This window comes from Staurois parvus, unplaced genomic scaffold (assembly GCF_062004578.1).
Source record: "Staurois parvus isolate SC_StPar_1 unplaced genomic scaffold, SC_StPar_1.0 ptg000615l, whole genome shotgun sequence".
Lineage (NCBI taxonomy): Eukaryota > Metazoa > Chordata > Amphibia > Anura > Ranidae > Staurois > Staurois parvus.
This window is the reverse complement of record NW_028318411.1, coordinates 1,036,314-1,052,669: the sequence shown is the minus strand read 5'-3', so window position 1 is coordinate 1,052,669 and position 16,356 is coordinate 1,036,314. Positions and strand designations below refer to the sequence as shown.

Genomic DNA, 16,356 nt, shown 5'->3' with positions numbered 1-16,356 from the left:
GCGGAGGTGAAGTCTACATGAGTTTGTCAGTGATTGGATCTGGGGCTGAAAGGACAGATTGGAGTCTAGGATTACACCTAGTACCCTGGCATGAGGGTATGGACTAGACTGTTGTTGATCTTGATGGAGAAGTCGGGGGGGGGGGGGGGGCACGGGCTGGGGGGAATACTAGGAGCTCAGTTTTGGAAAGATTGACTAATGTGAAAATAAAGTCCATCATAACATGTAGACTAGAGATGAGCGAATCGAACTAGGCGAACCGGAATTCGAGTCGAATTTCAGGAAATATTCGATTCGTGTCGAAACCGAAATTTTGCCTACTTCGGGTGCGCGAATCGAACATTTCCCGATCAGCCGGCAAAAGTGTCCCTGCAGTGAGCTCCGCTATTTCTGACAGTTCTCTGACAGAAGGAACACATGTTTAGCGGTTGAAACATTGTATCTATTAGTTTACATTTAGGATACAGATGTTTCAACCACTGTACATGTGAAGAAGTTGTGAGAGAACTGTCAGAAATAGAGGAACTCTGCACATACACTTTTTGCCGGCTTGGAATTATTCTTCTTTTCATCCTACTTCTTCTTCTTCTTCATCCTCAGAAGAAGAGGATGAGGATGAGGATGAAGAAGAAGAAGAAGAAGAAGAAGAAGAAGAAGAAGAAGAAGTAGGATGAAAAGAAGAATAATTCCAAGCCGGCAAAAAGTGTATGTGCAGAGTTCCTCTATTTCTGACAGTTCTCTCACAGCTTCTTCACATGTACAGCGGTTGAAACATCTGTATCCTAAATGGAAACTAATAGATACAATTTGTATCTATTAGTTTCCATTTAGGATACAGATATTTCAACCGCTGTACATGTGAAGAAGCTGTGAGAGAACTGTCAGAAATAGAGGAACTCTGCACATACACTTTTTGCCGGCATGGAATTATTCTTCTTTTCATTATACTTCTTCTTCTTCTTCTTCTTCTTCTTCTTCTTCTTCTTCTTCTTCTTCTTCTTCTTCTTCTTCTTCTTCTTCTTCTTCTTCTTCCTCATCCTCATCTTCTGAGGATGAGGATGAAGAAAAAGAAGAAGAAGAAGTAGGATGAAAAGAAGAATAATTCCAAGCCGGCAAAAAGTGTATGTGCAGAGTTCCTCTATTCTGCAGATACACTTAGAGGAGCTCTGCAGATACACTTAGAGGAGCTCTGCACATACACTTTTTGCCGGCTTGGAATTAATCTTATTTTCATCCTACTTCTTCTTCTTCTTCTTCTTCTTCATCCTCATCCTCATCCTCAGAAGAAGAAGAGGATGAGGATGAGGATGAAGAAGAAGAAGAAGAAGTAGGATGAAAATAAGAATAATTCCAAACCGGAAAAAAGTGTATGTGCAGAGCTCCTCTAAGTGTATCTGCAGAGCTCCTCTAAGTGTATCTGCAGAATAGAGGAACTCTGCACATACACTTTTTGCCGGAAACCGCTGTATGGAGTGAATGTCCCAGAACTGTCAGAAATAGACTATTTATGACAGTTCTGGGACATTCACTGCATACAGCTGTTTTAACCGCTGTATGGAGGGAATGTCATGGAACTGTCAGAAATAGACTATTAATGACAGTTGTGGGACTGTCCTTCCATACAGCGGTTGAAACATTGTATGTATTTGTTTCCATAAATGGATCCATTTATGGAAACAAATACATACAATGTTTCAACCGCTGCATGGAAGGACAGTCCCACAACTGTCATTAATAGTCTATTTCTGACAGTTCCATGACATTCCCTCCATACAGCGGTTAAAACAGCTGTATGGAGTGAATGTCCCAGATCTATCAGAAATAGACTATTTATGACAGTTCTGGGACATTCACTGCATACAGCTGTTTTAACCGCTGTATGGAGGGAATGTCATGGAACTGTCAGAAATAGACTATTAATGACAGTTGTGGGACTGTCCTTCCATACAGCGGTTGAAACATTGTATGTATTTGTTTCCGTATGTATTTGTTTCCATAAATGGATCCATTTATGGAAACAAATACATACAATGTTTCAACCGCTGTATGGAAGGACAGTCCCACAACTGTCATTAATAGTCTATTTCTGACAGTTCCATGACATTCCCTCCGTACAGCGGTTAAAACAGCTGTATGGAGTGAATGTCCCAGATCTGTCAGAAATAGACTATTTATGACAGTTCTGGGACATTCACTGCATACAGCTGTTTTAACCGCTGTATGGAGGGAATGTCATGGAACTGTCAGAAATAGACTATTAATGACAGTTGTGGGACTGTCCTTCCATACAGCGGTTGAAACATTGTATGTATTTGTTTCCATAAATGGATCCATTTATGGAAACAAATACATACAATGTTTCAACCGCTGCATGGAAGGACAGTCCCAGAACTGTCATTAATAGTCTATTTCTGACAGTTCCATGACATTCCCTCCATACAGCGGTTAAAACAGCTGTATGGAGTGAATGTCCCAGATCTGTCAGAAATAGACTATTTATGACAGTTCTGGGACATTCACTGCATACAGCTGTTTTAACCGCTGTATGGAGGGAATGTCATGGAACTGTCAGAAATAGACTATTAATGACAGTTGTGGGACTGTCCTTCCATACAGCGGTTGAAACATTGTATGTATTTGTTTCCATAAATGGATCCATTTATGGAAACAAATACATACAATGTTTCAACCGCTGCATGGAAGGACAGTCCCAGAACTGTCATTAATAGTCTATTTCTGACAGTTCCATGACATTCCCTCCATACAGCGGTTAAAACAGCTGTATGCAGTGAATGTCCCAGATCTATCAGAAATAGACTATTTATGACAGTTCTGGGACATTCACTGCATACAGCTGTTTTAACCGCTGTATGGAGGGAATGTCATGGAACTGTCAGAAATAGACTATTAATGACAGTTGTGGGACTGTCCTTCCATACAGCGGTTGAAACATTGTATGTATTTGTTTCCGTATGTATTTGTTTCCATAAATGGATCCATTTATGGAAACAAATACATACAATGTTTCAACCGCTGTATGGAAGGACAGTCCCACAACTGTCATTAATAGTCTATTTCTGACAGTTCCATGACATTCCCTCCATACAGCGGTTAAAACAGCTGTATGGAGTGAATGTCCCAGATCTGTCAGAAATAGACTATTTATGACAGTTCTGGGACATTCACTGCATACAGCTGTTTTAACCGCTGTATGGAGGGAATGTCATGGAACTGTCAGAAATAGACTATTAATGACAGTTGTGGGACTGTCCTTCCATACAGCGGTTGAAACATTGTATGTATTTGTTTCCATAAATGGATCCATTTATGGAAACAAATACATACAATGTTTCAACCGCTGCATGGAAGGACAGTCCCAGAACTGTCATTAATAGTCTATTTCTGACAGTTCCATGACATTCCCTCCATACAGCGGTTAAAACAGCTGTATGGAGTGAATGTCCCAGATCTGTCAGAAATAGACTATTTATGACAGTTCTGGGACATTCACTGCATACAGCTGTTTTAACCGCTGTATGGAGGGAATGTCATGGAACTGTCAGAAATAGACTATTAATGACAGTTGTGGGACTGTCCTTCCATACAGCGGTTGAAACATTGTATGTATTTGTTTCCATAAATGGATCCATTTATGGAAACAAATACATACAATGTTTCAACCGCTGCATGGAAGGACAGTCCCAGAACTGTCATTAATAGTCTATTTCTGACAGTTCCATGACATTCCCTCCATACAGCGGTTAAAACAGCTGTATGGAGTGAATGTCCCAGATCTGTCAGAAATAGACTATTTATGACAGTTCTGGGACATTCACTGCATACAGCTGTTTTAACCGCTGTATGGAGGGAATGTCATGGAACTGTCAGAAATAGACTATTAATGACAGTTCTGGGACTGTCCTTCAATGCAGCGGTTGAAACATTGTATGTATTTGTTTCCATAAATGGATCCATTTATGGAAACAAATACATACAATGTTTCAACCGCTGTATGGAAGGACAGTCCCACAACTGTCATTAATAGTCTATTTCTGACAGTTCCATGACATTCCCTCCATACAGCGGTTAAAACAGCTGTATGGAGTGAATGTCCCAGATCTGTCAGAAATAGACTATTTATGACAGTTCTGGGACATTCACTCCATACAGCTGTTTTAACCGCTGTATGGAGGGAATGTCATGGAACTGTCAGAAATAGACTATTAATGACAGTTCTGGGACTGTCCTTCCATGCAGCGGTTGAAACATTGTATGTATTTGTTTCCATAAATGGATCCATTTATGGAAACAAATACATACAATGTTTCAACCGCTGCATGGAAGGACAGTCCCAGAACTGTCATTAATAGTCTATTTCTGACAGTTCTATGACATTCCCTCCATACAGCGGTTGAAACCGCTGTATGGAGTGAATGTCCCAGAACTGTCAGAAATAGACAGAAACTGTCACAGAACTGTCCTTCTTCTCATCCTTCTCCTTCTTCTCATCCTTCTTCTCATCCTTCTTCTCATCCTTCTCCTTCTTCTCATCCTTCTCCTTCTTCTCATCCTTCTCCTTCTGCTCATCCTTCTTCTCATCCTTCTCCTTCTTCTCATCCTTCTCCTTCTCCTTCTTCTCATCCTTCTCCTTCTCCTTCTTCTCATCCTTCTTCTTCTGCTTCTCCTTCTCCTTCTTCTCATCCTTCTCCTTCTTCTCATCCTTCTCCTTCTTCTCATCCTTCTCCTTCTCCTTCTTCTCATCCTTCTCCTTCTCCTTCTCATCCTTCTCCTTCTTCTCATCCTTCTCCTTCTCCTTCTTCTCATCCTTTTTCTTCTCATCCTTCTCCTTCTCCTTCTTCTCATCCTTCTCCTTCTTCTCATCCTTCTCCTTCTTCTCATCCTTCTCCTTCTTCTCATCCTTCTCCTTCTTCTCATCATTCTCCTTCTTCTCATCCTTCTCCTTCTTCTCATCCTTCTTCTTCTCATCCTTCTCCTCCTTCTTCTCATCCTTCTTCTCATCCTTCTTCTTCTCATCCTTCTCCTTCTTCTCATCCTTCTCCTTCTCCTTCTTCTCATCCTTCTCCTTCTTCTCATCCTTCTCCTTCTTCTCATCCTTCTCCTTCTCCTTCTTCTCTTCCTTCTCCTTCTTATCATCCTTCTCCTTCTTCTCATCATTCTCCTTCTTCTCATCCTTCTCCTTCTTCTCATCCTTCTTCTTCTCATCCTTTTCCTTCTTCTCATCCTTCTTCTTCTCATCCTTCTCCTTCTTCTCATCCTTCTTCTTCTCATCCTTCTCTTTCTTCTCATCCTTCTCCTTCTCCTTCTTCTCATCCTTCTCCTTCTCCTTCTTCTCATCCTTCTCCTTCTTCTCATCCTTCTTCTTCTCATCCTTCTCCTTCTCATCCTTCTCCTTCTTCTCATCCTTCTCCTTCTCCTTCTTCTCATCCTTCTCCTTCTCCTTCTTCTCATCCTTCTCCTTCTCCTTCTCCTTCTTCTCATCCTTCTCCTTCTTCTCATCCTTCTCCTTCTTCTCATCCTTCTCCTTCTCCTTCTTCTCATCCTTCTCCTTCTCCTTCGTCTCATCCTTCTCCTTCTCCTTCTCCTTCCTCATCTCCAAGGGCATTTAAATTAAAGGTACAGTGTTCTGCACTAATTTAAAGGCTCTCTGAAGCCTAGAAACCCTTTAAATAAGTCATCTTCGTAGCGGAGAAATTCGCATCGAATCGAATTTCACACTGGAATTCGCCGAATCAGCCGAATCGAATTTTTCATTTCTTCGCTCATCTCTAATGTAGACCTCTATTTCAGTGTTGTGATCTTATTACCGAACCAAAATCACCACGTGCTCAGGAAACCACCTTCCCTTTTGGGTATGTACTCACCAGACCCACATGCCTTCCATTCTCATGGTCAGCATGTATTGCTTGTAAAGTCTCCAATTGTGGTATCACCATGTAAACTTCATAAATAAATAAATGTATTGGTGTGCTACTAAGTGCTAACACAATAAATAATAAACCCCAGACACCAAATTATACGTTTTCCCCCGAGAGCCAAAACACATAGTCCAACTCTTAGTCAGCGTCTCCGTGTCAAGAAAACACAATAGTGCTGCTGTCTTCTATTAGATAATTCTTCTTTCTTTCACAAGTGATAAACTCCTATTCCTCCACTTAATACCCTCAAAGAAATATAAATGGCAAATAGTACATTATCCAAAACGCATGATATCCAACACAAAAAAACGCACTTACAAAACTAGTGCCAATAAGTGAAAATCACTCCACTCCACCTTGTGTCCACTTCTAACCTTCTGTCATCCTTAGTCTTACCCTCTTAAAAATGTAGAAAAGCAACAACAAAATCCACCATTCTTCATGGTTGAGCTCCTAAATCCGTCCACGTTCGTATGAAAAATGTACCTCCGAAGGAATTACATATAGTGTCATATCTTCAAAACTGTATACATGCTCCCCTCACATGAAAAAATGTTTTCCCAGTGCTGGTGAACACACTGACCGCCACCTCATATCTCATGCACCTTATCAAATGATAAAGTCCACTTGCATAAAAAGGGGGGCTCCTCTCACTCCATGTTGGATTTTAGACACATATAATACTTCTTTTAGTGTCTTGAGGCGATTATGAATGAAAGAGCCAATGAAATAAAAAATGAAGTGTGATTTTATTCTATCACACAATGGTGTAAAATAACAATGTAAAGCGTATTATGAACAGTTCCATGTAGATAAAACTACTGTAGAAATAACAAGCAAACGTTTAAAGATAAGTCACCATTATTTGACATAGAATTCCGGCCATGTGCGAACATGTCCTTCATGCTCTACTTGTCCTTCGAGACTTTGTTGAAGAAGCCAGAAATAGATGGAAGTGACAAACTTTGCCTTGCTGCATGCACCTGTTGGATTTCTCATACGTGTGTGTGCGTGTATGTGTGTCAGAGTGTCAGTCTTAGCGTGTGTCCTCCTCCCTGTCCCTTATGGACCCTTTTATGCAGAATGAGTGTGTCATAATGAGAGATTCTTAATACCTTGTATGGCATAGAAGGGAGGGGATGACACTCACATAATGTTTTTGATGGCCAGGAACATATGTATGCTGATGTACATAATATTATAAGCTAATGATGTAACGTCAGCTATATATTTAAAGAATAATATAGCTTAAGAACATATCTTTTCAACATATCAATGTATAATCACTAAACTATATATGTATCAATGTTAGAAACGTATACTAAATACACACAGATACTATTAAAATACATAATGTAATAGTAAATCTATAATGAGTCCTCCTAATAACCTTGACATATACTACCAGAGACGTTTAACCAGCTATGCCTAAATATAGTATACTCAGCCTTCAGCTGGTTTAGCTAGTTCAGCTTAACTCCTGTCTTATTTTACTGTCTCAGCTTAACTTATTCATATTTTTCAGTCTCAGTTATAATTGAAGAATTGTAATACTACCATTTGTCAAAAGACCATTCACACATATTAATATAAATTATGATTAATCATAAAAACCAAATATTTTGCAAGCTTGCCATCAATATAAGTGCCGAATCATAATTTTGATTTCTTAATACTCCACAACGTATCCGATTCACAACATCATAACATGTGACAAAGTATACCCAAAATAGTGTAGTAGGCAATAACAGGGATATCTCTCTTTACCGATAAAATTGTGTTTGCAAACAAGCAAGGTGTCTCAGCATAAATTCCAATGGCAAAACATTTTCCAAAATGGCCGCTCTGTAACTTCTGTTTTACGTCCAACGTCACGTTCTGACGCGTTTTGTCACTTCCGACTTCTTCTGAGGCTGTGCACGTCGCGCCCACTTAAATACCCCTGTATCCTATCTTCAAACTGCGACCCTCAAGAGGTCACAAAGTGTAAATGCAAGGAGATAATCACTGATTGCTGTGGATGCCATGTAGAGGAGCTTTTGTGTGTTTCATCACTGAGATCCATCTGGTTGAGGATTATCTACTTGCATTAAGCTTTGTGACCCCTTGAGGGGATATCATGCATTTTGGATAATGCACTATATGTGATTTTTATTTCGTTGAGGGTATTAAGTGGAGGAAGAGGAGTTTATCAAGAAAAAGAAAGAAAGAAAGAAAGAAAGAAAGAGAAAGAAAGAAAGAAAGAAAGAAAGAAAGAAAGAAAGAAAATAAGAAAGAAAGAAAGAGGACATTTCTAATAGAAGACATACGCACTATTGGGTTTTCTTGACACGGAGACGCTGACTAAGAGTTGGACTATATGTAAACTTCATAGACTTTATAGACTTCATAAATCTCCTTACTCCTCTCCAGCAGATACCATGGTCATGTATATTTTATTTTATTTCATTTTATTTTCTTATATTTTATCACTGGAGAATGTGTTTCACTCATTAGTTGGCCACAGCACCACTAGATTATTTATGTTCACTGAAGTATAGTTATTTCATTTAAGATGGCAGCAGTGGTCATTATTTGTTTATTATCACTTTAATGAGATTATTTAGACATTTTATTTGAGTACGCATTCAGCGCAAAGATTTTTGGTTGTGTTTGATGGTCACTCAATACCTAGATATCTCCAGTTTTTTACATCTTCTATATATACTGTCTAACACCTTTTACAAAGGTCAGCCATGTGCAATACCATGGTCACCTCTAGTCTAGTGTGTACTTCAAAATAAATATTAAGCTACATTTCTAAGGGAGGAGATTATAGGAAAATTGTTTAAGAAGGAGGATATCCAGTTGAGAGATATAATGGTGGGGGGGGGGGGGGAATTGAGATCACTTAAGGATTTGGAAGAGGAAAAAGGAGAAATTTTCACTAAGATAGATGAGTGGAGGTATCACCAATTAAAACATTTTGTTGGGAATTTTCCGAAACCTTTGAGATCTAGAAAGGATTGGAATCTGTTTGAGACATGGGGAGATGGGAAACACGGCACTGCTAAAATATATAGATTCTCACTGAACTAGACACAAAGCCAATGTATATAGTGAAATGGGAAAGAGATTTGGGGGTTGTGATAGAAGAGGATAAACAGAAGGAAATATATAGATTAATTCACGAGAATATAAGTATGCGGGAGGTGGAAATAAATTATAAGTGTTTGATAAGATGGCACATTTACACCGATTGTTGAACATAAGATGAGTGGGGAGAACTCACCGGAGTGATGGCGGGGATGTGGAGAAATAGACACGTCATATCACATATGGTGGGAGTGTCCAAAAATTCAAGTATTTTGGAAGACAATAGTTCATTTAATTGGGATGATTACTGAGATGAATATGGGATTGGATCCAGAGATTTGTCTATTACATAGCACAGCATTATCAGTAAACAAATACAAGGAATGGGGTATATGGCACTATCTAAACCCACCAAAAGGTTTGATACCCAAGTTTTGGCGTAAGACAGAGGTGCCGAAGGAAGAGGATTGGGTAGATAGAGTGAACCAGATTTGTAGGATGGAGAAAGTGTATCATATGCAGGAAGACAAGATGGGGTTATACTATGTGAAATGGAAAAAATTTGTACTGAAGGCGAAATGTATGAAGCTTTAGGGTGTGATATGTGAAAGTGCCTCTTACTTTTGTAGGGTAGACGTGGAGAAATGCAGGGTGGGTAGTATGGGGGGGGGGGGAAGGGAAGTTAGTTGGGGGGGGGGGATATTATAGAAAGGGATATAAATAATGGTTTTGTATGTCTTATGAGAAAACGATGGAATATGTATTTTATCTGGACACTTAGTAAATATTTACATTAAAAAAAAAAAAAAAAAAAAAGAAGCTACATTTCCTACAGGTTCTAGTTTTATGCCTTCAGTAGTTCTCAGTGACTAAAAGAGTGACGGTCTTTGGCTAAAACATATGCTTAATCACACTGCAGATATTCATAGGTGTCTCCAAATTTCTCCATAGATTCAAGATATTGTCCGCATGGAGTCTCTCCTCACCATCCTCCGGGAGGAGAAGGTTGGAGATCAAGGGATGGATGTGGCAATCCTGCAAGCTTTGCTGAAAGGTCAGAGATTGACACCAGCAGACAAAATATTTCTCTGAGGCTTGGTTACAGAGAAAATTTCCTCTTTCCATTAGATATTTTGTGGACACCGGACTTGCACATTAAAGTGTATCTTTTCCCAGTTTTTTTTCCTTTCAGTTATTTATTTATTTCAGTTACTTACAGTTGTGTTCAAAATAATAGCAGTCAGACATCACTAACCGGATCAATCACTGTTTTTGGTAGAAATGATATTTCTACATGACAAATAATTTACTAGCAGGTGTAGTAGAGTAATAGAAATCCAACAGTCATGACATGCATGCTGCTGATTCTGTGTAATTGAATCACTCTTCGAAAGGGGCATGTTCAAAATAATAGCAGTGTGGAGTTCTATTAGTGAGGTCAGTCATTCTTTGAAAAACAGATGGCAATTTTTGCCCATATTTAAGGAAGGAAGGCAGCAAATGTTGTACATGTTGGTTACAGTGCATTTCTCTCTGAAATTCTGAGGAAAATGGGTCGTTCCAGACATTGTTCAGAAGAACAGCGTACCTTGATTAAAAAGTTGATTGGAGAGGGGAAAACATATAAAGAAGTGTAGAAAATGATAGGCTGCTCAGCTAACATAATCGCAAATGCTTTAAAATGGCAACCAAAATCTGAAAGACGTGGAAGCAAGCGAAAACGTATATAGATAAAGTAAGTATAGTACAGTATAAAGTATATAAAAGTATAAAGTGGATAGAAGAATAGCCAAAATGGCAAGGACTCCGCCAATAATCAGCTCCAGGAAGATAAAAGAAGGTGTAAAGTTCCCTGTGAGTACTGTTACAATTAGAAGACGCCTATGTGAAGCCAAGCTATCTGCAAGAAGCCCCTGCAAAGTCCCACTGTTGGAAAAAAGACATGTGCTGAAGAGGTTACAATTTGCCAAAGAGCAATGGCGCAACATTTTGTGGACTGATGAAAGTAAGATTGTTCTTTTTGGGTCTAGTGGCCAGAGACAGTTTGTCAGACGACCCCCAAACACTGAATTCAAGCCACAGTACACTGTGAAGACAGTGAAGCATGGTGGTGCAAGCATCATGATATGGGGATGTTTCTCATACTACGGTGTTGGGCCTATTTAGCGCATACCAGGGATCATGGATCAGTTTGAATACATCAGAATACTTGAAGAGGTCATGCTGCCTTATGCTGAAGAGGAAATGCCCTTGAAATGGGTGTTCCAGCAAGACAACGACCCCAAACACACCAGCAAATGTGCAACATCTTGGTTCCAGACCAACAAGATGGACGTTATGGAGTAGCCAGCCCAATCCCCGGATCTTAATCCAATAGAAAACTTGTGGGGTGACATCAAAAATGCAGTTTCTGAGGCAAAACCAAGAAATAGAGGAGAACTGTGGAATGTCGTCCAATCACCCTGGGCTGGAATACCTGTTCACAGGGGCCAGAAGTTGGGTGACTCCATGCAACACAGATGTACAGCAGTTCTCAGAAACAGTGTTTATACAACAAATTATTCATTAAGTCATTCAAAGGAAAGCAAAATCTTCAAACATTTTTCAGTTTATATAGTGAATGTTTGAGTTTGTAAAGAAGAATACAAACTCTGCTATTTTTTGATCCGTCTAATATTCATTTTATTCAATTTTTTTAGAGGAACAACACAAATTTGATCTATTTTTCTTCATGTTGTGATTTGGAATAGAATGTGTCGTGTTCCCAATGCATTTGTGTGGATGGAAATAAAAGCTATTAGAAGGATTTTCAGCTTTATTCACTTTTTTCAACACACTGCTATTATTTTGAACACAACTGTATATAGCGCCATCAATTTTACGCAAAGTACCCCTAGGGGGACAACCAACTGGCTGGAAGCCTTTGCCAGGGAGGTCATGAGATACTGATTCATTCCCTACCCAACCAGTGTTACTAGTTAAGGTATAGAGAAGCTGGAAAATAAACAAAGTGACACAGAAATAATATGATAATCTGATAAATAAAGTCTTCATAGAAGTAAGAAAACAACATAATAATGACCACTGATATCTGTCTTTCAGCCTCTCACAAAGCTGATCCCAATAGCCAGGAGAACTGGAACCATCAGCTGAAGCTTGCCGTGTCCTGGAACTGGCCAGAGATTGTTGAGACTCAGATGTTCACTGAAGGCTGGACCTGGAAGGTCGTTTATTCTTTGTTGTCACTTAATCCCTGTTCATTGCCCTCTTTCCCTCATTTTGAATATGGTGACATATTATGTTGTGGTTTGTCAGCTCTGCATTATATTCTGATATGAGAGGTGTGAACCTATATTTTAACTTGGTTAGGTTGTACATTTAGTATGCTGCAACAGAATCTGTGAAGCAGGGGCAGACTGACTGAGGGCCCAGAGTCAGTAAGGGGTCCCATGAGATGCCCCTAGTACCTTTCATAGGCTTTTTTAGTTGTGGTTTGAATGTGGGTGAGGACACAGGGTCCCCATGATCCCCTATTGCCCGGGGGCCCTATGAGTTGTCAGTACGCCCCTGCTGTGAAGTATTGCTGTCTTATTTGCTGATGTTCATTTTTCAATTTAAAGCTTCTTCTTGCTTGTCTTCTAGCCATCTGATCTGTATCCCAGCTTGACACTGTCACTTATTGAAGACAAACCGTCATTTGTGCGCCTGTTCCTGGAGCGTGGAGTCAGTCTGGCGGAGTACCTCACCAGGGACACTCTCACCTACTTGTACAACAATACAGAACCATCCAGTTTGATTCACAGCAAACTTGTGAGACAAGCCACATCAAAGAGATCAAAGGAAGTATCTAAAATAGAACTTCATCATGTCTCCCATGTCCTACAGGATCTTCTGGGAGACCTAACAGAACCCTTGTACCCAGAAGCCAAGCGTAAACAGAGCCTGGCAGAAGTCAACATCAAGGTGAGCAATGTGGTCTTTTCCACATGGAAGAAAAATATATTTGAAATATATGTTAACCGTCTCCCGCCCACCATATAAGGAAATGACGGGCGCAAGGCGGTTCTCTCGTTCAGGGAGGACGTCATATGATGTCCTCCCATTCTAAGCGCGCATGCGCGGCTCCAGGGGCATGCAGCGCGGCGATTGGTGGTGCGCTGTGTCCCTCAGACACAACGGATTACCTATCAATGGAAAGAGCCGAAGATGTCGCCTCGGTCATGTGATCAGCTGTGTCCAATATATGTAAATAGGGAAATGACGGTTATTGGCATTTCTCTGCTCACAAGCTGTCACTCTGACAGCTCGAGAGAAGAGGAGAGCCGGTAATCGGCATCCTTCAGAGGGGACATGTACACTGATCATCAGGGCACTGATGATCGGTGTGCCCTGATGATCAGTGTAGCCCCAGCAGTGCCACCTGTCAGTGTCCATCAATGCCATCTGTCAGTGCTCATCAATGCCACTTGCCAGTGCCTACCAGTGCACATCAATGCCACATATCAGTGCCCATCTGAGCTGCCTTTCAGTGTCACCTATCAATGCCAGTCAGTGCCACCTATCAGGAATAGCAGATATGGAACAGTTAGTAAGGTGGATGAGTCTGGCAGCAGCATTCATGATAGACTGAAGAGGGGATAGCCTGCGATGAGGTCAGCCAATGAGGAGGGAGTTACAATAGTCAAGGCGAGATATAACAAGGGAGTGAATAAGTTGCTTAGTGGTTTCCGAGGTTAGGAACGGGCGTATCTTGGAGATGTTGTGGAAATGAAGTCTACAAGGTTTGGACAGTGATTGGATTTGGGGATGAAAGGACAGATGGGAGTCTAGGATTACACCTAGTACCCTGGCATGAGGGGAGGGACTGATGATTGTGTTATTGATCTTGATGGAGAAGTCGGGGGAGGGGGCATGGGCTGGGGGGAATACTAAGAGCCCAGTTTTGGAAGGATTGAGTTTGAGGAAGTGGAGGGACATCCATGCCAATATGTCACTTCGTAGGTTAGTAATGCGAGAGGAGACTGAAGGGGTGAGTTGAGGGGTAGAAAGATAGATTTGTGTGTCATCAGCATAGAGATGGTACTTAAAGCCATGAAAACTCTCCATTTCTTGTATCCATTTGTTGTATTCCTCTCAAACTTGTCTAACTTTTGTTTCTCTGTAGCTTTAAGTTCTGAAACAGGCCATCCGTCATGAAGGTGGTACAAACATCCAACTGGCAGAGTTAGAATCTTTAATTTGTGTATTATCTTTTGCCATTTTCTCTATTTCATCTCCTCCTAATATTCTTACCCCCTACTTCTTAAGATTGGTTGGAGTTGATAGGATGAAAGTAAATAGAACAGGAAGGTGACATGATATTGACCACTTTTGTTGAGTGCTAGAAGTAACTTATGACAATCTTTACTCTTGATGACCTGCAATGGTGTAAAAAAGGAAAAGAGCAACAATATGAATCTGATATGAATTTTGTATCCTCAGGTGACTGCGAAAGTAGGAACTATGAAACCCAAAAATGAGCAGCAGTTGGACCACCCTGCGAGGGATCTTCTCATCTGGTGCATCGTGCAGAACCGAGCAGAGATGGCAGACATTTTCTGGAATCTGGTAGAGAAATGCTGTTCCCTCTTAGCCAATCATTGCCTTCTTTTCCCGAATTGCTGTTGTTTTGTACCTATCTTTAGTGATCAGAAAATTACAAAGAGCCTAAAAGTTGAACTAGGATTACTGAGGGCTTTGACACTCAAGAAAAACATAAATGTCCGTCGACAAAAATGATTTTGTTGTGTCCTTAAACTGTTGTCCTGTCCATAATTCCTATAGCACTGATGTGGGTGATGTGACTGTAGGCCAGGGTTTTTGTGTTCTATACAGAGAGCCAAATTCGAAATATAAACATAATACTGAATATTGCTGATTTCCTATGTGTATTAGTGTTAGAATATAACCTTTTTCTAAAATTCGAATTTCGGGGAGAAACTTCTCTCACAATCAATACTACCGCACACATGGGAAAAGACTTTTAACATCACCCGTAAAGCATCCCGATGTAGCTCCCACTGGGAATCGTACATGAAAATCTTGCACCAATGTTACCTAACTGCAGTTAAACTTTCTTTATATTACCCTCAACGCTCATCCGCTTTCTGGAGACAATGCAGAGAAACAGGATCAACTCTCCATATACTTTGGACATGTACAGTCGTGTTCAAAATAATAGCAGTGTGTTGAAAAAAGTGAATAGAGGCTGAAAATCCTTCTAATAGCTTTTATTTCTATACACACAAATGCATTGGGAACACTACACATTCTATTCCAAATCAAAACATGAAGAAAAATAGATCAAATTTGTGTTGTTCCTCTAAAAAAATTGAAGAAAAGTGAATATTAGACTGTTCAAAAAAATAGCAGTGTTTGTATTCTTCTTTACAAACTCAAACATTCACTATATAAACTGAAAAATGTTTGAAGATTTTGCTTTCCTTTGAATGACTTCATGAATATTTGGTTGTATAAGCACTGTTTCTGAGAGCTGCTGTACATCTGTGTTGCATGGAGTCACCCAACTTCTGGCCCCTGTGATCAGGTATTCCAGCCCAGGATGATTGGACTACATTTTACAGTTCTTCTCTATTTCTTGGTTTTGCCTCAGAAATGGCATTTTTGATGTCCCCCCACAAGTTTTCTATTGGATTAAGATCCGGGGATTGGGCTGGCCACTCCATAACGTCAATCTTGTTGGTCTGGAACCAAGATGTTGCAGGTTTACTGGTGTGTTTGGGGTCGTTGTCTTGTTGGAACACCCATTTCAAGGGCATTTCCTCTTCAGCATAAGGCAGCATGACCTCTTCAAGTATTCTGATGTATTCAAACTGATCCATGATTTTTATTATTATACAGTATTTATAAAGCGCCAATAGTTCGCTCAGCGCTGTACATTACAAAGCGGGACAGAACATGTGACAGAACAATAACAATACAATGCAAAACATGAGGGGATCGAGGGCCCTGCTCTTTCGAGCTTACAATCTAGGAGGGAGGGGATGGTGGCACAGGAGGAGAAAGCTGTGGGGGATGGAGTGGTAGGAAGAGTGGAGGAGGTCGGCAAGTTAGCAGGGGGTGGGGTAGGCTTCCCTGAAGAGATGGGTTTTCAGGGTGCGCCTAAAGGAGAGTAGAGTAGGTGATAATCTGATGGGTTGGGGCAGGGAGTTCCAGAGGATGGGTGACACCCTGGAGAAGTCCTGGAGGCGGGCATGGGAGGAGAAGACCAGGGAACTAGAGAGAAGGAGGTCTTGTGAGGAGCAGAGTGTGCGTGCTGGGCGGTACTTGGATATTAGGTCAGTGA

The 16,356-nt window shown here is 40.5% G+C and overlaps 1 protein-coding gene across 1 annotated transcript in view; it reads left to right on the top strand.

The window, feature by feature from the left end:
• The window catches only part of LOC149449524 (transient receptor potential cation channel subfamily M member 2-like), an 80,626-nt gene that overhangs the window by 44,344 nt on the left and 19,926 nt on the right, over positions 1 to 16,356 (top strand). Inside the window, exons 10-13 of the mRNA XM_089693145.1 lie at positions 9,963 to 10,065; positions 12,114 to 12,235; positions 12,654 to 12,974; positions 14,493 to 14,618. Coding sequence (XP_089549271.1) covers positions 9,963 to 10,065; positions 12,114 to 12,235; positions 12,654 to 12,974; positions 14,493 to 14,618 — 672 coding nt within the window. The remainder of the gene's footprint in view (positions 1 to 9,962; positions 10,066 to 12,113; positions 12,236 to 12,653; positions 12,975 to 14,492; positions 14,619 to 16,356) is intronic.